Source organism: Taudactylus pleione, unplaced genomic scaffold, assembly GCF_031769625.1.
Source record: "Taudactylus pleione unplaced genomic scaffold, aTauple2 ptg000609l, whole genome shotgun sequence".
In the NCBI taxonomy this organism is placed as follows: domain Eukaryota; kingdom Metazoa; phylum Chordata; class Amphibia; order Anura; family Myobatrachidae; genus Taudactylus; species Taudactylus pleione.
This window is the reverse complement of record NW_028285011.1, coordinates 4,529,272-4,556,604: the sequence shown is the minus strand read 5'-3', so window position 1 is coordinate 4,556,604 and position 27,333 is coordinate 4,529,272. Positions and strand designations below refer to the sequence as shown.

Genomic DNA, 27,333 nt, shown 5'->3' with positions numbered 1-27,333 from the left:
TAAGGCAAAGAACGAATTTGGATGCAGGCAATTTGCAGAGTGTTTCTGGGTGGCAACAGGGACTGTGCCGCTGTCAGCGACTGCAGTATATTATGCAGTTGCACTGACACAGATGGATAATCCACATCTCTATAGGATTGCTGCAATGTTTGATGCTGCGACTGATGGTGCGTCTTACTAACACACAGCGGCAGATTAGCGCAGCAGCAAATGGGTGTCTCTGTATGAATACCATTGGCCACGGCATCAGCATGAAGACCAGTCAAGCTGCAGCAAAAGACACAATGTACCTCTGCATCAGGCCCTTTATGTGAAGATATGACTTCAAAGTGATGTACCCCGAGATGTACATACTGCATAGAAATCATCGGTGGGCACTGTTACATAGACAGAAATACAAGGATCATCTCATGTATTGGCTGTAAAAGAAATCATAACATTAGAAATTAATGGACTCAATACAAAAAAGGCACTAAGGGCCTGATTCAGAGCCGGACGCTCTGACAAGAGCGCTCGCTCTAAATCAGGGCCGTCCTACCTATTATTGGAGCGGCCTCCTGGCCGCTCGCATAGCTGTGGGTGATAACCCACAGCTTATGCGAGCGTCCAAAAAGATGGTCGCGATGGTCAAGACCATCGCGACCATCGGGCTTGCATGCGCACTAGGGCAACATCGCACTAGGGCAACATCGAACCGCTTGCGAGCGCTCATCGCTCGCAAGCGGGTCTGAATCAGGCCCTAAGTTATAGCTATTGCAGGCTGGGCATCTGATCTCCTGCAGTAACATACAATTTAACACCAGGATACATGTTCACCCAGCGGACATCCACCTTTACTGGGAGACAAATACACAGGTGCTTGACTAAGCCGAAATATATTCAGGGGACTCTAACAGATTGATCCCTCTGTATGTGTATAATATAGAGGGATGAATGTATAAAAGCACTTTGCCCAGTACCTGTGATGGTGCTTGTAAGGCTCTGTGCAGAGATCACCATTTAGTATTCAGCCATTGCATTTCCTTTCCCATCTTCAGAATCCTGTAATCTCCCCCCAGAGCTGTCCTGTCAATCTACAGGTAAATGAGGTATGAAACTCCTCTGACAAAACAACAATGGCATGTGGGTGACATAACTGGGGGGCAGACAGAGGATACATCTTTTCATTTATGACCATCTCAAAAATCTCTGGAATTCGGTTTATTTGTTCTTTTTTTAAACTGAAATGTTTACCAGGAAGATATGAATGCACAGCACAGCGCAATGCCGGACATGCTGTGTCTGCTCTGTGCCTCATCACGTGGACTGTGCATAGTACAGAGTGTGAACACTGACATTCCTGATCTTTCATCTGTCACAAGAGCCAATCACTTTCTGAAGCTGCTGGCAAATCCTGCAAAATCCACCAGACAATCTGTTAATCGCAGATTTAAGTCATGCTAAGCATAAGGCTGCATGTTCCTTATGTAAGGGTGCTGTGTGGCCCTTTATACCTTAGCGGTGCGTACAGTACTCCTGTTATGGCTTCACAGTAAGAGAAGCAAAAAGGTTTTTATGGTGAAATTAGTCTTATAAAGTTGTTGTCATTTGTAATAAGAAAAATGCCTGATTACAGATTGTATCATAATACATTTAAAACAATTAAATGGAACACCTTCTGCAATCATTGACACATCTTTAGAAATGGTTATACTGCATATTTATAACCACAAATGTGTATAATACATAACATCAAGATCTAAAGTGATATTCATGTCTCTGCGAACAAGCTGCAGATTAGTCCTGTTACGGGGCTACGACTAATCTTCTGACGTCTAGGGAAAGCCAGATGAGAAATGTAAAAGCAGCTGGCACCTGAGAGGAGATTCTGCAGGCATGACACTATAGTGCATACACACGGTAGCTTCCTTCTGACTTTACACTACTAAATTGTTCAGTAATAATAACTGGCTTAGGTGATATACAAGCCATTAATCATCTGGAACACCACACACCGACAAACAATAAAAACAAAAAAAAAAAAACTGGTCTGTCTGTTGAAAAACAAAACAAGGGACAAAGTAATAACGTACCCAGGAAAATGAAAGAATTTAAGAGGAAGACATGATTAGCTTTACACCTAGGGGTAAATGTGATAAGCTGCAGTCCCGTGCCAGACTGCCCGATGCCTTTTAAATAACTGCTACTTTAAAAGATCGGGCAGTGTCGCACGGGACTCGCCGATGCCTGCAGTCCGCAGCCTATTACACTTACGGCTGATGCAGTAGTGTATTTGGTGCTAATATCAGACAATGAGCCAAAAGATGAAATCGAGCAGAGTGTACGTTATCTAAGGCAATAACAGAGTGATTTGAATTAATATAGTTTCCGTTTATTAGATTACTAAAAATGGAGATAGTGCTCCAGGCAATCCCAAACAAATGTACATTAAATTATCAATAATGTCCAGTGCAGGAAGACTGTTCTCAGAGAGGTTATTGGTGAGATAAGCTGGCTCATTTAGGGTGTTCCATCCATATTCTAAATAGTGGCGATATCTCCCTTTGGCGAGTCTGCAGTGCAGCGTATGCAGATAGTGCAGTCACACACTGGGAATGGGATGTGTAAGATGACCCTTTCTGGGTGGGGGCTCTTCCTGTATGGTGTACATATGTCTCCCTCACCCTGATGGTAGTTGTCAGGGTTGGATGTCCTTGTGTGTGTTGTGGCGGCGTCCCGCACTACGCACTTACCAGTGGCTGCAGCATCCGTCCTGATGTGTGCACTCCGGATCTTCAATCCAGTTGTCTCCTCCCCTATGCTGGGGTATCCTTGCTCTACACTCAGTGGCGGTTCTCTCATGGGCGGTTGGGAATCTCTGCAAGTCCTGCGGAATCTCCTGTCTCTGTTTGTGCTGAGGTCTGGAGTAAAGCAAACTTTCTCCAAGTATCGAATGTGACAGCAGCTGTGATGACGGTGGTCACGTGTCCTCTCATAGAGGTGTAACAACCCTGACGCTGATGCACTATTGGTCCGCTGTCTCCCCCCCCCATTGTCTCAAAACAAACGTCTGCTGACTATGAGTGTGCCTTGCAACTTCTCCCTGTGGAGCCCCTAGGCCTGATGCACCCCTAGGCTTCAGCCTAGTCAGAATTATGAGTAATAACACAGTCTGTCTTTGCATCATCACATATTGGGTATATTTTGCTCATGTCTGCTATGTTTGGATTAGAATCATTGTCTTTGATCCTTCTAGCACTAATGCCAAAATATCCGGGTAATGGAGATAGGCCAATCAGTAACAGTTCCTCTAATGGGCCCCATCCATCTGCGATGGATTGCCGCGATCCCGCAATGCTGCAACCTGGCATCGCGGGATCGCAGAAATCCAACATGTTGGATTTTCCCGATTTGACGATCGCGATAAAAAAATGATCGCGATCGTCAAATCGCCGACATTTAACATGGAAAATGTCTGCGATCCGGCGACGGATCGCAGAACATCGATGGTGGGAGGTCGGCGTTTCCACCCGGAAACACCGGCACTTCCCATCGCATCGCCGGATCGCAAAATCCGGTGTCTGATGTATGGCCACCTTAACTCTGGGAAGTTACTGGCTGTTCCAGTGACTCTTCCCTGTTGCTGAACTGTTCTTCTATCAAATAGTGCTGGTTCTAGCATATTTTATACTTACCACCTCTTCCTACATCTTCCCCATAATAACAATTACAATAAACCTGTTATGTTTGATAAATAAGAAATATACTATGTTTACTATTTATGGGGAGATGTAAGAAGAGGTAGTAAGTGTCAAATGTGCTATAACTACTGTAACACTATTTGACACTTACAATGAACATTATGTATGAAAGCAGATAAAATCACTTTTCTCAATGTTATCTGCAAACATCTGACAATTGTGCCATCTATGACAACAGAAAATCATTCAGATGTAATGTAAAAAAAAAAAACGATGAGCAAACTGTTGTGGTTCATTTTTTTCAACGGGATTCTGTGGGGGTCTCTGGCTGCGCACAAGATCTTGTGAGGTTTGCAATATCTCGTGCAAGTGCAATGGGTCCGGCCATGAGATAAGATACAGAAGATAATATGCACAAGGCTGATGCGCTATGGGTCTTGTACGGATCGCCAGAGGAGGGAATTTTCTCTCTCAGACTCTGGCAGCCGAGATGTTAATACTTCTCGCAATTATTGCTACCAGCTTCACCTCGACAAAAGGGCGAAACAGGAAGAGCTATATGGCATAAAAACTATATTCCATTATGCTAGTTATAAAATCTTACACTAACAGTTGTCTCATCTTAATTCTAAATTCACGTAAAAAAAATTATTTTAGTAAATAAGAACCACATTCAAAACGGGAATTTTCTGCCATAATACATCTACAGTATATTTAGATTTAAATGTCAGAATTGTCTGTTAAATACATGCAGCCTAAAAGGTTGTACAATCAATTACTAATAGTTATCCTGGGCTAATATGTTCATTTGTGCAAGCAATTCATGTTACTAGCACATTGCATGTTATGCAATCGAGACATTGACACAACCAAAGCTGCTAAACAGCTTTTACTTGAAATTAACATTTCTTCCACAACAAAAAAATCTATCAATGGTGACATTCAGTACAGTGAGAGGCTGTACATTAGGCTGGACAAGAAGCATGTTCTTACCATAGCTCTCCCTTTCTGTGCTACTAATAGGTATCAGCAGTTTCAGCTGCTCAAGCAGATCAATTTTCTGATTTTCAAGGTCTTTTTCCTCTTCTAATTTACATTTGTCTTGATGAGAAGTAACCGCTGTTAGTTTTTCAAGGTATTCCTGTATCACCTGGTTAAGAAGAAATACAGCAAAATGTGGAAACATTGTACAACATCGATATATATATATATTCACTATGGCTGTTACTGAACCTCAAAACTTTTTGGGAGTTGTACTTCTTCACTGGTGTTACACAGGTTGCTTATCCCCGATTAAGTAACACCAAATACAGTGAGAGAAGATGAATACATGAAAATGGCAGCTACAAACATGGGGCCTGATTCAGAGCCGGACGCTCTGACCAGAGCGCTCGCTCTGAATCAGGGTCCACCTCCATGAAAATGGAGCGGCCTCCTGGCCGCTCGTATAGCTGTGGGTGACCACCCACAGCATACGCGAGCTGCCAAAAAGATGGTCGCGATGGTCTTGACCATCGCGACCATTGGACTTGCGACGGAGACCCTGCGGTAGGGTCTCCCTGCCACAAGCCCTGGAGTGATTTTGGCTCTATCAGAGCCAAAATCACTCCCACTGACATCACTAGTGATGTCAGTGGGGCCGGCTTCAGCCGGTAGGCGCTCCCATGGGAACGCCTCCGTCTGGCAGGCACGCCCCCGGCACGCCCACCAAAGGGGGCATGCTGTCAATCAACATCGACAGCACGCCCCCTTTGGTGCGAGACCCGGAGCGATGGAAAGCCCGTCGCTCCCCGGGTCTCGCGCATGCACACGACGGAGCTCCCTCCGTCGTGCGCATGCGCAGTGGGGAACATCGACCCGCTTGCGAGCGTACTGCTGCTCGCAAGCGGGTCTGAGTGACCCCCATGGTCAGTAAGGTCACTACAATACACAAATACATGTCCTGTTAAATCTCCATAAAAAGTAATAAAAGTTGTCATTTTAAAAACTAGACGTTACATAATTTTCTAAACTTTACCATTAGGACTCTGGGCCTGAATCAGCAGCTGCAACTGCTTACGCAGATCGGCAGATTGTTCACTAGTGCGCATGTGTAAAAGCTGCACTGCGTGTGCGTTGCAATCACACCGCGATTACGGACGCACAAAGGAAGCCATCACAGAGTGACAGGCTGTGAGCGTTTGGGGGTGGTGACAGGGGAGTGGTCATAAAAACGCCGTTTCATGGGTGTACATAAGTTAGCCAATACGATTGCATACGCAGCATGAGTACTCACTGCGTGCTACGAGACCTGCAGTTTCTGTGACTGGTCAGACCTGGTATAATTGTGCATGATGGGTCGATGTGCTTCAATGGTACCGATATATACGCCAGAGTGCGACGTAGTGCGAATGTGAGAAAGCAGCAGTGGGCGTCTCTATGCCCGCTGCGTTGTTGCAGGCATTAGCATACATTCGCAGATGCGTTCCGAAAGGATTCGCAGCTGCATATGCAATAGTGACCTTTGCTGAATCAGGCCCACTTATTTAGTGAGTACCCTTGACTATACCGAAAATGAGCCATTTTGTCAGGTGAACATGAGAATTCAGCTAATTAATTTGTGAAAAAGAGTGACGCTCATGCATAAAAAACGGATTTATTCCGACCAGCAGACTTTTTTCTTTTCTCAAAGAATCTGTTTATTGAGGAGTTTGAACAAGGGGTACAAAATCGAGAAATAAGTTACAGTTATGTCATAACAGAAATAGATGGAATCGGTATGCAACAAGGCCGGACTTAAGCCCAGCGGATGAAATCCTGACGCCAGAATGCCGGCAGATGAAGATCCCGACTAGAGTAAGTACGACACAGGTCCACAATATTCAGGAAACATTGTACATTGAGGAATTCGATATACTGTGTTTACCGAGAAGGAAAAAAAACATGAGATAACTGACAAGCAATTGGAGAAACATGTGGGGAGGTTCCCTAGTGTGAAAGGGGAGAGTAGGAAAGAATAGAAAAGGATTGCAAAGGTGATTCAGCCTCAAAATGAGTTGTCTACAGCAGTGACGTGCGTTGAGGTAAATGGCTGGGGAGGCACTGGCTAGTATCAGAGCCAGATTTACACATACATATATGAACCCGAGGGTTCATATGGGCATTATACAAAGGTGCAGCAGTATATAGTGCTGGAAATTTGGTGTGTTTTGATCAGGGATGTGTGGAAAAGGTAGACAGCAGAGGCAGTGCCTCACCTGCCATACACTTTATACTCCAGAGTTTTGTCTATAAAAATGATTAGAATAATACAAAGAAGATATTTATAATAATTTTTATAGTGAAAACATTGGAGTATACCTAAGTATGACAGGAAAGGCTCTGCCTCACCTGACCGCACATCACTGGTCCACAGAGACCAAATTTTAACAGATAGATCAGAGGTGTCGTGGGGAGTGGCAATAATGCGCTCTTTCCGTTAAACTGACCAAATAGCATTAATGGTAGATAAATAAGAGGGAGGGGCTAAGTTATTCTAATGGGAAGCGGCCTTTAGAGGTTGTTTGAAGAGCTTTGATGACGCTTAGCGATCTGTGGGATCAGTCGAGAAGAGAGTACAGAGCAGCTGGAGCATGAACACCAATAACTGACAGACAAAGTTTATGAATGTGTTTCCAATAAACTTACATTTTGGGACAAGACCACAAAATGTGCAGCAGGGAGCCTCTCTGACCATAGGGACATGGGTAAGAAAATGTAGAAAATATGGAAGATAACCATATACCAAAGGTAGTGTAGTTTAAAAGAGCTCTCTTTGATATGTACAGAGATGGAACTCTTAGCTAGATCCAATTTGATTTTAAGCCATTCCTCGAGTTCCAGAGTACCTTCCATGTCTCTCTCCCTAGCTAACTCGTGAGCCTCCTTTACTGGTTGGCTATGGATAAGGAGGATGTGATACAGAGAAGAGATTAAATCCTTAGAAATTCAATTTCCACGACAAAGTGATTCTATTGGGGAGCATAGTGTGTGTGGGGGGGGGAGGGGAACTTACAAGGAGCAGTAAAAATGGCGAGTTTACAAATATTGAAAGAAAATGCTACGGAGTAGGTCAAATTCAGAACTAAGCCCAAAATTAGGAAGGAATTAAGTGGGGCAAGATCAATGGGGAAGAGAAGGTTATGTCTGCTCCAGGCATGAAATAGTTGGTGGACTAAGTCTGGAGGGAAGGCAGGATTGTTCCATAAGGGAGTCAAAAGGAATGGACAGAAAGTAAATGGCAGTGATGGGTGCAGTGTCGGCCAGCAGACTCTTTATCACAAGGACACCTATTGAGGATGGTAGAAGCAGAACTTTTAGTCCATAAGAAGAGCTTGACCAGAATCTAGTTGAAAAGGTTCTTAGATTGCCATCCTTATTTACCATGGTTCTGGAGAACTGAAATAACCACAGTCCAAAAAGCAACTAATCTCAGCAGATGGCACCACTATGTTACTGATGACTAATCATGTGTTCCTGGAATCCCCAAGGCAGACACTTCTGAATCACAGTGTGACAAAGAAGGGACCAAACTCAATTAATTACTCTATACAGTCCTCAAATTAAAATGATGAGCAATAATTTAATTTAGTTCTCATGGCTCCTCATTTCATAGTATGAAGATAGGGAGATGTGATAAAGAAAGGTGGAGAACAAGAGAGGATCATACAGAAAGAGAACTAAGACTTGGGGAAAGATTTATCATACCCTCTAATGAGGACAAGTGAAGGTGTTCCCCATAGCAAGCAAGCAAGCAGAGCTAGCTATCATTTATCTAGTACATTCTTTAAAATTATAGCTAGAATATGATTCGTTGCTATGGGGAATACCTCCACTTGTCCTCTTTAGAAGTTTTACTAAATATAATCCTCAAGGGTCTATATGTTGAAGGATTTAGGGCTTCTGCCAATTTAATAAAGCCACCCTCCCGGTGATGACTATCGCTGTGGTAGCCTTCACCACTGGACTATTTTTATGCTTCTCCATGCAAAGAACTGCGGCAAGTTTTGTCCCTAAATGTACTGTTATAAATAATTTACACCGGCTAATTTGTTCTCTGCCACTCACCTCTTGCTTCTCTTTTTGTCCTATTTGGTGTTGTGTAATCTGTAGTCGTAAGTCATCCAGTTTCCTGCTAATGTTTTCCTTTGGAGACATTTTGCCTGCAGAGAATCTAGAATTAGTGACAATAAACATGGGTATAATGGTGGGTACACACTATACAGATACAGTATATCTGCAGATGATGGTCGTTCATACACACTGAACGGCCATAATCTGTGTTTGGTTCCTCGGGTCCCGGTGGCGGGGTGGGCAGGCCAGGGGGCGTGTCCTATCCCCCTTCCCACGGGTGCAGCTGTGTGTGTGTATGGGCGGTCTGCAGGGCAACTGTGAGGCCATAGCCAGATGGACACACGTCTGGAAAACACACTGGCAGGTACAGATCCAAAAGACAGGTACAGGACATCAGAAATGCAGAACTAGGAAGACCGGCTAGAACTACGGTTTCTGAGAACAGACCAACAAACATAGCATGTCAGACAATATCACCGGTATGGAGTGAAGGGCTGGCTGTAACTGAGACGCAGGATCCAATCAAAGGCATTTCCTGCAGAGAGCCTTTCCTAATGACTGCTAGTGTGCACCTGAACTGTGCACACAAACAAGACATGATTAACTAGTAACAAGCAGGAACTGAAGACATTTGCAGTAGAGGCCTGGCAGAGCATCACCAGGGATGAAACCCAGCGTTTGGTGATGTCTATGCGTTCCAGACTTCAGGCTGTAATTGCCTGCAAAGGATTTGCAACAAAGTATTAAAAAGTGAAAGTTAGATTTAGGATTGTTTAGTTTGTCCCATTACTTTTGGCCCCTTAAAAAGTGGGAGGCACATATAGAAACCGTTGTAATTCCTACAATGTTCACCTGATTTGGATGTAATTACCCTCAAATTAAATCTGAAAGTCTGCAGTTAAAGCACATCTTGTTTGTTTCATTTCAAAGCCATTGTGGTGGTGAATAGAGGCCAAAATATGAAAGTTTTGTCAATGTCCCAATATTTATGCACCTGACTGTGTGTATGTATAATATATATATATATATATATATATATTATATATATATATATATTTTATATTGTGTGTCAGGAGAAGGGGCCAGGATGGTGTAGGAGGTTGGGCTGGACTCAAGTACTGGTAGGAGTGATTTAGGTGAGTGATCTTTTCCAGGTTCCACTGTTCTGGTTGTCAGTGCGGTTATATTTCCCTTCTCTGTACAATTCATTTTTGCTTTTTCCTACTTTAAGTTTTGCCCAGGTAATTTTTTTTATAAATGCCTTTCATCTTTTCACATTATGTAAGGAGATTACTAAAAGGATAGTGTCACGTGTGAGTGGCATACGGAAGGCACTCATGTCATTAACAAGTAAATTCATCCATTACTAGTTTATTGTTACCACATCTTCCAGCTCTCTTTGTCAATTACCTTAAATACCCATGAGCTGGTCATAAAGACTCAACAATGTCTCCAAATTTAATGCTTCATGTAGACGCTGCTTTATCTATAGAAATATATTCTGTCAGCACAACGTCACACCTGTATATTTTCTCATTTCCAGCTGTAGCAAAGCTTCTACCATTAATGTAAACCTTTGAGGCAGTTTAGCTTTTTCCTTCATTAGATACAATGTAGTCATGAAATGTGACAATGGAGGTTATCTGAGACATTAATAAGAGCTTTGAAAATGGGCAGAGGCTCATGATAATGCCTCTTAGGAATCTGCCAGATGCAACTGAAATAAATTATGCAGAAGACAAAAGTAGCAGAGAGAGGATAGAATATGTGACTCTGGGATCGGCAGTCTATGTTCTAGTTGTATTGTGTAAATATCACATTTAGGCATATGCAATGCTCTTTAATGACATATTTGCTTATGTAAGATACACTATATGGACAAAAGTATTTGGACACCTGACCATTACACCAACAGTGACTGTAATTACATTGTATTCAAATACATAGGACCAAATGTAACAGGGTGAGAGTTTAGAAAATGTGAGAGTTCAACAGTAAACACACACCTTTAAACTCAGCCAATGTAATAGAGTCTGAGAACAGGCAAATTCGTATGTTTTTCGACTAAAAAAAACTCTCATCCAGATGTTTCCCATTTTGAAGTTAAAACTCGACCAAGGTGAGAGTTTACTGCTAAACTGTCATATTTTCTTAACCCTCACCCTATTACATTTGGCCCATATACTTTAATGTGCAGCTATAACAGCTTCCATTCTTCTTGGAAGGCTTTCCACAAGATTTTGGAGTATTTCTGTGTGAATTTGTGCCTATTCATTCTGTAGAACATTTATGAGGTCAGGCACTGATGTTGGACGAGAAGGCCTGGCTCGCAATCCCCATTCCAGTTCATCCTAAAGGTGTTTGATGGGGTTGAGGTCAGGGATCTGTGCGGGACAGTTAAGTTCTTCCACAACAAACTCATTAAACCAGGTCTTTAATAGTCCTTGCTTTGTGCACTGGGGAATGTTGGAATAGAAAAGGGCCTTCCCCAAATACACACACACAGTATATATACACAAAAAATACTGCCCTTATCTTGCGCCAAAAGAGACTGCCAACCTAACACAGGATCTTCATACTGGTGCAGCTGACAGATTTGTTACCTCAGGTTTACTTAACTTTGAGGAGTTTTCAAGTTACAACTTGTTCAAAGAACGCAACATTAAGACTCATTTTATGCAAAATGGTTTCCATTCATCGTAATTTTGAGACTTTGATATATACCCCAGAAGTCGTCCCTTTAAACAACAAAATGCTTAGGGTTTTGGTTGAAGTCACTTTCATCAAGCTCACACCTGGTATGGTTTTGGCAGGATCTAATTCCACCTCTTCTACCTTTTATCATATAATGTAAGCAATTTTCTATATAGTTTACAATTATTATATCAAGAATAAAAGAAATTCTGAATGAGTGGCCATTGGCCTTCTTTTTGGATGAATTTTGGTGAGTGGGTATAATTTCAGACCACATTGGATTTCCAACTCATTATCTAAGAAAATCTCAGGTGGCTCAAGAAGGAAGAATAAACAACATTAAAGCTGGGCATACACTATACAATTATCTGTCAGATATCTGTCAAATCTTGCTGGTTGGAAAGAAAACCTGGTAATGTATGGGAGCAAATGACAGTCGACCATTTCCTCACAAACACTGGAAAACAGACAAAAATGGACAAATTGGTTAAAACACACAAATTTAAACAATTTGACCAATTGTTTTTTGTCCGTTTTCCAGTGTTTAAGACCATATTATGGACTGTCATTTTCTCCCATACATTACCAGGTTTTCATTCCAACCAGCCAGATTGGACAGATATCTGACAGATAATTGTATAGTGTATGCCCAGTGTTAGTGACACTTGGGTCAGCAATTGTTTCACTTACAAACATACTGATGGACATATTAAACCACCATTAATCAGTTTTGTAAAGCACTATTGTATAAGCGCCATCTAGGTGTTGATTTGGAGTGAGAGATTATATATATTATTAGAGTAAAACTTGTAAATAATATGACTGTCTGTGAAGCTTAAGGATTTCATCACTTCAACATCTGTGAGAGGCACTACGGTATTAGTACATATCTAGTATGCCAGCAACATCTATCTACTAGAAATACATCATTATGATTAATGAAAATTAAGCTGGTTTCCTTTAGTATTGAGGTATTTCGAGATATTCCTTATTTTTTTAAAGGAAGACTATTTATTTTCGTCATAATTTTCTTTATTTCCGATTCCCTTGAAGGGACCATATTTATCTAGCTAGAGAGATATCCAATCTGCTCTAAGTTGTCGAAGCCGGATGATTGGCTGAGACCAGATCTTAAAATTAATATCGAGTGACGCCATTTTAAGTTGCCCCTGACGACACCATCTTGTGTCGTCAGCATGAAACCATTGTGTGTGATGCTAATATGCTATTATTAACATCGTGCGATCGCATTGCCTCCGCATACTGTTTAAAATCCTATCATACCTCATACGCACGAATACACATATAAATATGTATATTTAAAGACTTCATATATTCAGTGATGACAGACATGTCTTGTGGACATGTTTGTGACAAATAATTAAGAATACACAAGGATACTGTGAGTGTTTGCTCTGCATATTGATACAGTGTGTCTGTGACAATTGAAGTATAACACAGACACTGATATGCTGAATGTGGATTTGGAAACAATGGTCAGACGTTTAGCTATCATTTAACAATTGTAGGCCTTGTATCCAATGCTGATGTGGTTAAGTAGAACAGTTGTATTCTGGATAAACATAGGAGAGCCTTTTGTTAAAATTATCAGACTGTTTTCCAAAGCTTGCTCAATCTATGAACAGGACAAACTCCATTGTATGTCATTCTCTTAGTTCAGACAGAAGTAACATTAATAATAACCAGTTTGAAGCTATGTATATAAATATATATATATATGAATATATATATATATATATATATATATATATATACACACACATATACACACACACTTAAACGATCACATGGGTATCCACAATGCGTGCACACATATATATATACAGTTGCATTTGAGAATAGAAACACACAGCGCACCTTTTATGCTGCATGTAGTCACACAATGCATACTTACATATCATAAATATACACTTACATATAAATATACACGCACTCATAAAAGGTTCCTGCACATTATGGTTTATATTAAAGTTATTAATTATGATGTAAAATGCATGTATTTGATATTAATTGTATACAACATGATAGACATGGCATGTTTGGTACTAAACTGACACACTGTTTATTTCCAGATATCTGAACCTATCAGCGAGGGAGTCGCATCTTGCGTTCGATGGTTATGGAATATAGGAAATTATTGGTTAGAATGTATACACTGTAATGTAGTGTCTCTATCTAGTTTAAATCAATTAAAGAAAGACAATGTAATCTGGAGAATTGGGACATACCCCTAGTGAACTGTCCTATGAACTACAGTGTACTACAAAGACCAAGAGCAAGAACCAATGGAATTATGTTTGTCTGTCTACATTGTTGTTATCATGATGTATTAGGGTATATAGCCTGTGTCCCGGTCCCAGTTAGTAGCCATTCTCTTGGATGACCACCAGACCTCAGGATTGATGACTGTAACTGGGACCAGTGTGCCTGTGTATGTATCGACTGTACCTTGTTTATGTATAATCTTTTGCGCTAATTGTATTTAGATCACAGCGTGTAACTAAATGCTTCTTATGTGAATAATAACTTTTTGTGCTTTGGAACCACACTCAAAGTCTGGAAAGCAATTATTTCTTGTGCGACTTACAACGCTAAATAGCGACATTTAGGGTGTATAGATTATTAGGTATTCATAAAGTGTCCCTAATTTATCAGCAGAAGCTTGGGGTGACATCAGCTGCTCAATTACAGTGTGAGTGCGGAGAGCACATGTATTGTGCAAAGTGATCACAGTATTATGAAATACCAATTAGTAAAATGCCATGTACAGAACGGTCTGATGTTATACATGGCATCATCTATGATCTGTGCTGGGCTACAGAATTTTCCATTCATTAGTCTCAGTAGCTAATGTATGTTTGGAGAGCAGGACGGAGACATGAGAAAAGAAGTCAGCATTTCTTATACTATTACAGGGAAAATTTACTTTATATGGCAATAATAAAAATCTTATACTACAGCAACCCAATAACAAGCAAACAATCCTTATGCACTAAATAATATTAGTAAAGAAGTACAGAGGTAGAGTTGTGTAAGTAGTGTGATACTTGGGATAATTAGCTTGGTAGACTAGTGTCAGTGGTGCAGTGATTAGGTGCAGAATCAGACTCCACACATGGCATTCCAGTAAAGCAAATGAACGTGGTGCTTTCACTTTCAGCATAATCAGGAACAAACAGAAAATAATAAATGCCTAGCCCTTTCTTAGGGCACTAGCTCACTTATTGAACCCTCTCTACAGAAGCAGCTACTCTGCATGAAAGTCTCTCACAGTCTCTGAGATTGGTGGTCCTTCCTGCCACATGCAGGACTAGACACTGGCCTCCTGGCCTGGTATAGCCTCCTTAGCTTGTTGGCTGCACCTCTCACAGTCTGGCCTGTTTCCTTGCACATACCATAGCTCAGTCCCAGAGTTGGATAGCCTTCCCTGTATCTCACAGGTCTAGGCTCAGGCCTCCTGGCCCTCACTGGCTCGCTAGCACAGTGAGCTCTGTCTGACTGGTTTGCCTCAGTCCTCCCTGGACTGAGTTCCCTCGGCAGCCATTAGGCATCTTCCCACAATGCCTTTCTAGTCTGTGTGGGCGGATCTTCCCTGCCCCACACAGAATCAGCTGCTCACCAATGCCACCTCTGGTGATACTGCCACAGTAGATTTAATAGAACGGCACACATATACTATACCAGATTTACAATAAGGACAGTGGTTTAATATGCTTTATTATAGATCCAAAATATATTACAAAAGTACACCATGTATACAAAACACACAATACTTTACACACAAATAATTTAGCTTTTCTTAGATATCTTTCTGTTATTTATTTGTAAAATGCCAATATACTATGTTATATATTGCAGGAAAGCTGATAATGTGTTTTTGTTGTTTAAGAAAGTGTACCATCTATAGGGCTAAGGTGCCAGAGACAAGAGAAGAAAACTGGTGACTGATGACGTTAATCTGAATAACATATATTGTGCATAGAAGGTCTCAGCAAGAAAGTTAATGGAATAATAATAACAGCTCTCCTAATCGCCATCTACAGACCCAGAATCAGCTATTTTATTGTTATGTGTAGAAAACATGGATTTATTAAGCATGATTTTTATACTGAATTTGAGAAACAAACAGAATGAAATTTCCCGTGTTCTGCATTACAACAACTGGCCACGTTACATGTCAGTCCAAAAGGCTACAGTATGTAGATACAACAAGAACACATGCAAAATAATTCCCACATATCACTGTGTACATGTGGTGTCAGATACATAAAACTCCATTCTAGATCACACTAGACATAAGTGTTAAGCTGGGCACACACAATACGATGGTGCAACCCAGTGACTGTGCAATACAATGTAGCGCTACATCGCATGTGCTGTACACGCTGCCCGATCCAATATACAACGGTGCTATGTGTCATTACACTGCATTGTTCATTGCATTGTCCCATGTGACGTGCAGAACAACAGATGGGATGATGCGATGAACGACCGCCATACACACTGTATGATGTGTATGATATATACTTCCAATCCACACCAGAAAGATATATCATACAATACATTATATAGTGTGTACCCAGCTTAAGTCACAACAATAAGCCATGCACAGTTTCTGTGAATTCCTAAACACATAGAATAGGGTTAATCACTGAGATTGTTTGCCCAGCGAGCAAATAAAGTAATGAATATAAAAGAACATTAGTTCTTTATTATGTTACATGTCATTTAGTCTGTCACTGGTAGCACTTGGAAGTAATGATAAGATATTGTCTTAGGAATCTCACAGTTACCAATCTATCTATACATTACACTGACCCACCCCAGCAAGCAAAGACATATATGTTACCAACACCCAGTGCCAATAACTTTCCTGTACAGATAGCATATGCAGGATGGATTCCTCTATCTGTCCTCTGATGCATGAAATAGAATAACACAATGGAATATGTAACACAAGTTTAGCAGCAATGAGGAACATGGAAATTACATTTTTGAAAAAGTAGTCTGTTGCCTGTATTTCTATGGATAGTGTTTTGTTGATGAGGTAAACAGACCCTATAAAATATATGTTTGCTATTTTACTGTAGGTCACTCTCCAAATGATGCAAATATAGCAGAGGGGCATGTTTATAAAGCTCGGAAATGCAGAGTATAGTCAGGTGAAAGGCAAATCGTTTACCTGGCTATGTATAGAACGGTGGAAAGGGAAAGCTAAATGTAATGTAATAAATGCTGTAGAAAATTCCATTTTCCTGGGGTAATGTCATTTTTTCTAAGTGAAGATTTATTTTCCCTGGTGAAGTAAACTGGCCTCCTCCAGCCTCAAATCATAATTTCACAGGGTGTAAAGTAATAGTTTCATCTAATAATACTTTTCTCCCCGTCAGAGGTGGCACCATTTATTAATAAAAATCTCAGCTTTTCCATGGGAATAAATTGAATTTTCACACCTATTAGAGATATTATAGATAGGTATATTTTTTTTTGTATCGTCTTTGATATATTTCCGCAGTGAAACAGGAAGAGTTGCATAAACCAGATAAAACACAAAAAAATTCTGCACAGCCTCAAACATAAGTAAAATAGTGGTCAAATTATTATTATGTTTTTCCTTTACTTCATTTATTTTACATTTACTAGGAGGTGTAAGTAGCTTTAAGGAAATTCTGGAGCCACTGACTTAATCACCTAATAAACAATTAAGGGGCACTGAGGACTACTTACCATGCCATTTACATTACATATTGTATCAAGAATTTACTTAGAAAAACAAAGTAAGGTTATTTACAGATCATATAAGAGTTAACAATTCATTTCCCTATTTACTAGAGGGTTGCATCCATTTTACATGTCTTTGGACCCAAAATTTCTACAATTATGTAATTTTGAGTGTTAGAAAGGCATGGGGGTTATGATAATCTCATTGACAAAATTAACCTCACTGTAAATGTATTGTAAACATGAAAATATAATATTACACACACCATTCTACTGACGAAAGTTTATTTTCAAAATCCTAGTCTGCTAAGGATTAACCTAGAGCTTGTGAGTCACTCAGTCATTTCAATTATGGCTCGGCAGACCAAAGAGAAACCTGACATTGTATACTTTGGAAGGCCCTTTAGAACTGGAGGAAATTGAAATGATTGTCTTGTTAAATTAGAAAATCATCTGAATGCTTATGAGCTATTTAAATCAAACTTGAATCTGAAACAGTGGAACCAATCATTACTTGCAAGAATGAATAGAACTGGAATTGCATATACAATAAATGAATGAGCTTTCAGCCAGCGATATGAAAGCTTATGTGAGGAATCATGTCTAGGGTGAATCGCTAAGTACTGTTAATGATAAATGTACTGTACCTTCATCTATGATGTCAGCGCTAGTAGAAGAGTCATCACTATCATCCTGTGTTCTGGACTCTGCATGTGAACTCATTGATTGTCTTATTCCACTTGGTACAGATATGTTCCTTTTTTCTTTCTGTGGACTTGGTTTCAGAAGTGGTTTAACGAACTGGACACTAGGGCTAAAATTCAAGATTTGGAAATAAGCGAGTAGTTTAAAAAGAGGCAAGAAGCAAACATAGTCATTGTCCATTACAGTCTTCAACGCGAAAACATACACGCTAGCAATTAAACTTACAACTCCTCAAAAATGTCACGTTTGAGGGTTGGTTTGGGTTGGAACAGGCGTGGGAGGGTGAAGAGGAGATTTGAGAGCCATAAAGGAACTTAGGTGGCTTGAGTCAGGATTTCCTCATGCATTGATGTGAGGAAGTAGCGATACGGCAGTGGATGATGGGCCAGAAGGAGAGGACAGGAATAGAAAGTCTTTATTGAACAGCAAGTTGGAATGAGACTGGATATAGAATACTGACGGAATTGGCAGAAGTGGATTGGGACTGATGATGCTGGATTTAGAGCTGGATCGGTTTGAGACCGATGTTGATGAATTAAAGAACTTGATGGATTTGAATCCGATGTTGATGAATTGATTAACTTGATTGGTTGGGACCAATGTTGATGAGTTGAAGAACTTAAGTGATATCAGTACGATGGCTGGAGGCATTGGATGGGACCGATGCTTGGAGGTATCGGCTGGAACCAATGGAGGCTGTAAAAATAAGTCTCAGTGGTAAAACCAGACTGGTGTGCAAGATGGTATAGGAGACTTGTTTACCAGATTTAGGAACTGGACATAACGGACTGCATGGACGTATGCAGTGTTCTGGGCTCGCAAGCCGGCGAACCTGCGTAAGCTGAGGCTTACTCAGCTGTCCGACCACCGGCGCCGTCCACCATTGCAACCATCGACCATACACGTCCTGCTGCATTTGCATTATTGCAAGGATCGCAATTGCAAAGCTGTCTGCGTGCAGCTTTGCAATTGCAATTCTTGTGGAATCAGGCATATTTCTATACAAAGTGTGCTATGATTATAAATTTTTTCTGTTGGAGAAATACTGTCACATTGACACAAATTAAGTGTGTTTTATTTTCTATATTGCAAGTTTGTACTGCTGGAGAAACATTGTTACATTTGCACATTTAAGTATGTTACACCTGCTATAGAAGTATCATATTACTATTGCTAAAATTTGTGATTGTATGCTAATAGATTGCTGTTTACTCCCGGGAGTTATTTAGAATGATGTTTCATTAAAAATTTATATTAATTTATTTATTTTATCATGTTTTTTTATTATGTCTGAGCGCTACAGCATATCACTATTTTTGTTATATTTTCTGTGTGTGGAGATTGCAATTCTCCACGTGTTGCTGCTGGTTTGGCTGCTGGAATAATATTTTTATTCAGTCAAGACAACTCATTAGGCCCTAGGGGGTATATTTACTAAGCAGTGTTAGGAGACAGAGTGAAAAGTGATAAGGTGTCCGCCAATCAGCTCCCAACTGTCATCTTACAGGCTGTGTCCTGTATTCAATTTGAGGCAAAAAGTCCGGATCCGCGATATTTTTTCGCCGATGACGTAATTTTCGCCTGTTTTGCTTTTACCCCGTATTCAATTTGAAAGACTTTCCGCCTAGGCGGAAAGTCAATGCAATGTACTAAGCCAAAAGGTTTCGCCTATGAATAGCAGGCGGAAGAAAGTGCAGAATTGGGGTTTTGTGGTACAATGCTGCGGGAACCCCCCTGCAGCCTTCAGACAGTCCCCCAAAGGTAAACTGTGTCAAAAAATTTTTAAAAAAACACTTAAGGACACCCAAACAATGAGTTTGAAAAGGGGGCAAAAAAAAAAGTTTGGGTACAAAGTTAAAAACTAGCGAACTTGACTCTGGGGGGGAACCCCAAGTATGCCCCAAGTGTTTTTTTATTTGCAGGTACTTGCGGAAGGTGGATTTTTCCAACTTCACTTTAGCAACTTTTAAATATGATGGCCCCCATTTTCAAGTACCCCAAATTTGCTGGGAGAAGTTATTTTCTGGAAAAAATACTCCTGACTACTATTCTGCACCACGTATTGAAAAATGCTATTTAGCAGCTATTGAGCCCATTTAAAAATACCAAATACCTTCAGCAAGCCAAATCGGGGGGGTACCATAGTGAACCCACATGTCAGAGCATCTTTTGGGGGGTGTCAGGCTGATTTCCCGAAATCTGACAGTACTTTCTGCCTGTTCAAGTCTCGCTGGGTCCCGTTTTTGCGTACTTTCAAACTAAATACGGGGTAAAGCGGGCACGCGCTCGATACTTTTCCGCCTACAAAACAGACGAAGTAGGCGATAAGTCCGGGACGCGAAAAAGTATCGCGGCTCAGCTCAAATTGAATATGGCTCTGTGGCCCTGATTCAGAGCCGGACGCTCTGACAAAGCGCTCGCTCTGAATCAGGGCCGGCCCTCTTACTTTTTGGAGCGTCCTCCTATAGCGAGCGGCCAAAATGATGGTCGCGATGGTCAAGACCATCGCGACCATCGGGCTTGCGACGAGACCCTTGCGGTAGGGTCTCGCTGCCGCAAGCCCTGGAGTACTTTTGGCTCTATCAAAGCCAAAAGCACTCCCACTGACATCACTAGTAATGTCAGTGGGGCCGGCCCCAGACGGTAGGCGTTCCCATGGGAACGCCTCCGTCTGGGCAACCACGCCCCCGGCACGCCCACCAAAGGGGGCGTGCTGTCAATCACCATCGACAGTTTGCAGCAGCAGTGGAGATTTGGAACTCCAAACTGCAGCTCATCACTGAAGACAGAAAGGGTTTATAACGCTCATACACCCAGTCCGCTTGGCATGAACGCCGGCAAGCGGCCAGCTAGTAGGCCAAAGTCCTGTAGTGCCAGGGACTGATGATTTTGGCTATGCTGGAAGAGCACGGCAGATTGTGGCTGCAGGCCATTGCAGCAGACTGACCATTAAGCACTGGGAGTGCTGGGACATTTACTGTCACCTGCTGATTTATTTTATGTGCCTGTGTGTCCAGGCCTAAGTCTGTGTTTTAAAATGCAGTATCTGCTGCCATTAAAGACACTGCTTTGCCAAATACCAGCCTGATGCGAGTCATTATTTCTACACCTCATGTTACATTTGGTAGCCCGTATGGGGACCTGCACTGCTGTGTTACAGCGCAAACACCAGACGCTTCCGGTGTGTCAAAGGAATTAATAAGGCAAAACGCTCGGTATACGCAAGTATGGTTGGTGAACCAGAAAAACTGCAGTTATATTAAGGTCACTGTGTAACTTGCTGTGCACTGTAACTATAAGCTGTTGTCTGTGTACTGAAAAAAGGGTCCTTTCCTTTTTTTTTTCTTTTTACTACGGTGCTTAACGACATGTCAAATGCTGTTAGAGTTCACCAGCTAGTGTTTGCATGCTGTGTAATTAAATTCACCTGCTGTTTGAACAGAGGGCCTGATTCAGACCCGCTCGCAAACGCTTGAGCGCTCACGAGCGGGTCGATGGTGTGCTCTGCGCACATGCAGGGGCCGCACTGCAAGTGCGCAAGCCACGGAGCAATAGAGAAATTCTCTCGCTCCGTGGCTCACTACAAAAGGGGCGGCTGTCGATGTTGATTGACAGCTCGCCCCGTTTTGTAGGCGTGGCGGGGCGGTGACTTCATTAACGCAGGCGTTCCAAAGCGAACGCCTGCCGTTTGTGAGCGGCCCCACTGACATCACCAGTGATGTCAGTGGGAGAGCTTCTGGCTCTATTAGAGCCAGAAGCTCTCTGGAGCTTGCGGCCACGAGACCCTACCACAAGGGTCTCGTCGCAAGTCCGATGGTCTCGATGATCTTGACCATCGCGACCATCATCCTGGCTGCTCGCAAAAAAGCCCTGATTCAGAGTGAGCGCTCTTTCAGAGCGTCCGTCTCTGAATCAGGGCCAGAGTCAGGCTCACATATTGAGTTCTATTTAACCACTGCATTGCTAGGAAAAAGAGAAAAAAAATGTGTTCTCTGTTTCTGTGTTAAACTTGGATAACTGTTGCATTTCTGAAAGAAAAATATACAGTATATTTATATTTGGGAAATACTGGCTTCTTATTTAAAAGCATCTAGACTTGTTTATAAACCTCCAGGAGATAAAATGGAGGAAGTTTTTCGCACTGTAGTAAATTTGTTGGCCTCTCATAAAAAAACAGAGGAACAAATGTTGCAGCTTGTGACTAAATCAATGGGCACCACAGCTGCTGGGCATCTAAAGAAAATGTCTACCTCAGATGACCCAGAGGCGTATTTACTGATATTTGAGAGGGTGGCACAGCGCTTAAAGTGGCCAGGGGATACTCTGACTGATACACTTGCCCCTTTTCTCACTGGTGAGGCTCAGAAAGCCTATGCTGATTTGTCCATTCTGGCCCGGTCAGGACTCACTCCTTCTGGGAAGGCGCAGTGCTTCCACAAATGGGCCCAATTACCAGGGATCCCGATTCAGAAGCAGGTTGCAGAACTTGCCAGATAGGGGCGGAGTTGGTTCCAGCCGGAGATCTGAACTTCCGCTCAGATTGTGGAGATGGTAGTTATCGACCAGTGCATAAGGAACCTAGGTTGGAGTATGCAGCGCTGGGTCATACACGCCGATCCTCAGAGTTAGTTATAGTGTTGGAGCGGTATGAGAACGCAGGAAATATGGCAAAAATGCCGGAAAAGAAACTGGGGGTCCAGCTTAATTGGCACCCCACAGGCCTGTGACCCCGCCTGCCACCCCTATTCATGGAAACACCACTGGAGACTCCATGGTTATCTGCTATGAATGCGGAGAGCCAGGTCATATAAGGCGGGACTGTCCAAAGAAAACAGATCCTATGGAGTGTGGTATTGCTATATATTCTGCTTTCGGTACTATGGTACCCCTGGATTCCAGACCCCCCATTAATGTGGGAGTTTGTTTTGCTGAATGGCCAAGAACTATTATAGACTCAGGGAGTGAGCTAACCCTGATATCCGAGGCTGTCCTACCCAGGCCAGTCGAGAAAGTGCCAGGGTTAGTTGAGGAACTCTGTGTACATGGTTCCACAGAAAACCATGTGCAAGTGAGCCTCACCATAAAGGGGCGCACTTATGAGGTGGTAGCCGCGGTTGAACCTAAGCTCCCTTATCCACTCATGTTAGGACACAATTTCCCAGGATTTGCAGAGCTTTTAAAGGAACCTCAGAGACAAATGCCGCCAGTCTATATCCCAACAGCAGAAGCCCGACAGGGGACTTAAGATAGGCATTGAAATACAGACGCCTATCTTAATCCCGACGCTGGAATGCCAAAGAACGCCAGGCCGATCAAGGTAAGTACGGATGTCCTAAGCACTTATTAACCGTGGGGGGTTAGATCTAAGCACTCCGGGGGGACTTAGGGTTAGGCACCCCCCAGGAAGGGGTAGGCGCCAATGGGGGGAGTTTTAGGGTTAGGCACCCCCCCCCCCCGGGAAGGTTAGGTTAAGGCACCCCTGAGGGGACTTAGGGTTAGGTACCACCCCGGGAGTTTTAGAGTTAGGCACCCCTATGGGAGGGTTAGGGTTAGGGGGGGGGTTATGGTTCTTACATGCTCCGTCAGGATTCTCCTCTGTCAGGTTTCTGCATTTCATCCCAGTGGCTATTGAGCTGCCGGGATTTCATACCCAACCCGTTTGCCATACATGAGGTACCCCAATCCTCAACCGGGTTTAGCCCTTTTGAGCTCCTCTTTGGAAAGCAACCTAGAGGCATCCTAGACATCTTGAAGGAAGGGTGGGAACAGCAGAAGATAGAGGAACCAAACGTAGAGTTTGTGAGAAAATTGTATGAACGGCTGTATCAAATAGGACCCATTGTTAGAGAAAATCTTATAGAGGCCCAAGTTTGACAGAAACGAGCCTATGATGCCACAGCTCAGGAAGTTTCATCTGGGGACAAAGTGCTAGTGTTGGTACCAACACAAGAAAGTATGTTGTTTGCCCATTGGCACAGGCCCTACGAAGTGGTGGAACCTATAGGACCAATAAATTATTGAGTCAAACAGCCAGGACGAAGACATGCAGAGCAGATATACCATGTTAACTTGCTCAAACCCTGGCAAGAGGAGAATTCGATGCCTGTACTCCTATCTAGACCACACTGATCTCCCACTGTCCCTGTCAGGAATATGTTGTCCACGAAGCAATGGAAAATAGAGAAATCCGGCATCCACAGAGAACGAGGGATGTTTACTCCATTATCAGAATGCATCACATTTGTCAGGTATGAGGAAGATGCACTTAGGTGGTCAGAAAGCCGCAATCCGGTAACCGAACCAGGTTTACAGACGTTTGTCCCATAGAATTTAGAAAGGTTGAATGGTGTTGGCTGTTGCAAAGAAAAAAAGTGCGCTTCTTCAAGCTTGGAAAAGGAAAAAGGGGGGGGGGGATGTGTGGTGAGAGGGGTTGTCTCTCACCTGAGTTAACCACATTCTAGTGGGATCAGATCCCTCCAAGGAAGGTTAAAGCAAAGCCTGTGCAGTTTGCAACAGCAGTGGAGATTTTCAACTCTGAGTTTTCAGGGTTGAACAAGCCCAGCTACAGCTCATCACTGAGAAAAAGGAAGGATTTAAAACTGTCATACACCCAGTCCTCTGGGCACGGACAACGGCAAGGAGCCAGTTAGTAGGCCAAAGTTCTGTAGTGCCAGGGACTGATGATTTTGGCTATGCTGGAAGAGCATGGCAGACTGCGGTTGCAGGCCATTGCAGCAGACTAACCATTAAGCAATGGGAGTGTTGGAACATTTACTTTCACCTGTTTATTTATTTTATGTGCCTGTGTGTCCAGGCCTAAGCCTGTGTAGGTTAAAGTGCAGTGTATATACTGTTTCACAGTTTAAATATCTGTATATACATATATATTATATTTATAAATGATCAGTTTCAAGATTTGACTAAAGGCTGGGTACACACTAGACGATGTGTACCCATCCCGACATCTGCAGCGACTGGACCTGGCAGGGGAGATGGCATCAACAAGTGCATACAAATGCATCGGCAGCATGGCCCTCGCTAACGATGGAGGAAGTCGCTGACAACCCGCGGGAGCGTGCATCGTCAGTGACATAGTGGGTAAACACTAGACAATGTGCCTGATATGTCGGTCCGGTCCATCGGATCGGATGACATATCGTCTAGTTTGTACCCAGCATAAGTCACCCCGTTTTCATTAAAATTCCTCTGTGTTGTCTGCAGGTCTCCAGATAATAATTACCTGTCTTCAGTCACTATTTGCTTTGCCTCCTGTCATGTCAGGTGATACTTGTGTACTCGGGGATGGCACTAGATGGGGTTCTATAGAAGATGCGTTGTGGAGGAAACGGGGTTGGTGAATGTAGCTTTTTAGCATGAGGTATGAAGGAGACTTGAGTTCTGGAAGCAGGAAATGGATAGAGAATGAACAAACTACTTGGACTGGACCAGCTGGATTGGAACAGGAGTCAGGCTAGAACTGACAATTGCCTCTGAACTGGACTGGGACCATCTGGATTGAAACAGGATTCAGGCTGGAACTGACAATTGCCTCTGGACCGGACTGGGACCAGCTGGATTGGAACAGGATCCACTGAATGTAGAATAGTAGGAAGAGCTGCAGTCTGGAGGGCTGAAGCGCAATAGTACAGACTGTACTAGGACAGGCTAAAAACAGTAATTCTCAGGTGCAGCAGAACAGAGCTTCTGGGAATAAGATCTGAACACAGGAGTCTGGAGACTAGGGATTCAGCTGAAGTAACAACGATGATCTGGCAACTTGCTGGAGAGAAAGGGATTTCTTTTATTCCCTCTGCTGCGCTGACACTGGTGGAGAGAATTAGCTGACTGATTTAGCATGATTTAGCATGTATCGCAATTGCAACTGCATAAGCAGATCGATCGATTATTGCGTACTGCGTATGCACTGCATGTGCATGACGATCGCACTGTGGAATCCATTGCAGAATGAGTAACAGGCCATGAGCGTTTGGGGGTGGTGACGGGGGAGTGGTAGCAGAAACAAAGGCGTGCCTGTCCGTTTGAACGCTGTGCATAAATTAGCCACTGCAATTGCCTACGCAGCTTGAGTACTCACTGCGTGCGACGATGCTTGCAAATTCTGAGACAGGTCAGCCCTGCTGTAATTGTGCATGAGGGGCCGATGTTCTCCAATGTTACCGATGTATATGAAGGAGTGCGAGGTATTACAGATGTGAGAAGGCAGTAGTGGACATCTCCACGCTGGCAAGGTGGTGGCAGTCATTGGCATATTTTCGCAGATTCATTGCGTGTGATTACGCAACTGTGATCGCAGTTCTGATACGTGGTGAATCAGGCTCTAAGACTGGAGTTGCGATTGGAAGAACAACAGTCAGCTGATTGTGACTAACATGGTATCATCCAGCAGCTGGAGATGGTGGGAAAGACAGCGGGACGCACTGGTGGCAGCAGCGGCAGGATCGGCGCTAGGTGTCTCTGCACCCAGCGTCATCTCGTGCTTCCCCTCAGCCCACTCCTTCCCTGCATCCTCCCCCTGACCATAAAATTATAGCTACAGCAGGTAGGTGGAGGGTGGGTATTTTCCTCCGACGGACCAGGCGCCCCTGTGCGACTGCACTGACAGAACGTGTCAGAAGCCGGGCCTGAGCAGCTGGGATCAAGGGAGATATAGCAGAAGCGCCCGCAGAACATCCGCAGAGAGATTGACCAGCACGCTGGTAAGTGCCTGACAGTCGGCTTCCGGGACCTGACACCTCCTCTTCCAAACACCCACAGTAACAGGGAAATAATTTCTGAAGTATAGCACTGATCTGGGTAAAGGTTTGGGCAATGGCAAAGTTGCCCACTGTATTTTTATTTATCATAATATAGTATGTATTGCACATAGTTTACATACGGATTACATCATAAACTGTACAGAGCTCACGATCATTACCATACAAAAGGCACACATGTACAACGTAGTTTTACATGAGCAACACTAGACATTTTCAATCAGTTTACATGCCCATAAGAACATTACCTCCCAGGGTTTACTCATTACTTCATCATTAAGGAAAACACATTCTGAAGCTATAGGGCACCACAAAACAATCTATCCACTAAAAAGACCCCATAACTGAATACAGCCAGTGGCAGATGCGTGCGGTACCCAATATACCTTAACAACCTTCCAATATTCACGGCAGTCGAGACAAAGGTCCTGACTGTTATGCCGAGTACATAATGGAGCAATGTCAGCACAATATATCGTTTCCGGATGACGACATTTCAGCCACATCGCTCAGTGTGTACGGCCAATATGAGCACTCCTAGGGATGCGTCCAACCAGACTATATCGCAAGCGGCCCCACTGCAGGTAATGAAGGACCATTACTTAATTCTGATGTGTACCCATGATCCGATATGTCGGCCAGTCATA

General features: G+C 42.8%; 1 protein-coding gene across 1 annotated transcript in view; it reads right to left on the bottom strand.

The window, feature by feature from the left end:
- The window catches only part of VWA3B (von Willebrand factor A domain containing 3B), a 201,201-nt gene that overhangs the window by 67,644 nt on the left and 106,224 nt on the right, over positions 1-27,333 (bottom strand). Inside the window, exons 26-28 of the mRNA XM_088454098.1 lie at positions 17,855-18,021; positions 8,766-8,860; positions 4,674-4,830 (exon numbers count right to left, since the gene is read on the bottom strand). Of these exons, the coding sequence (XP_088310224.1) occupies positions 4,674-4,830; positions 8,766-8,860; positions 17,855-18,021 (419 nt within the window). The remainder of the gene's footprint in view (positions 1-4,673; positions 4,831-8,765; positions 8,861-17,854; positions 18,022-27,333) is intronic.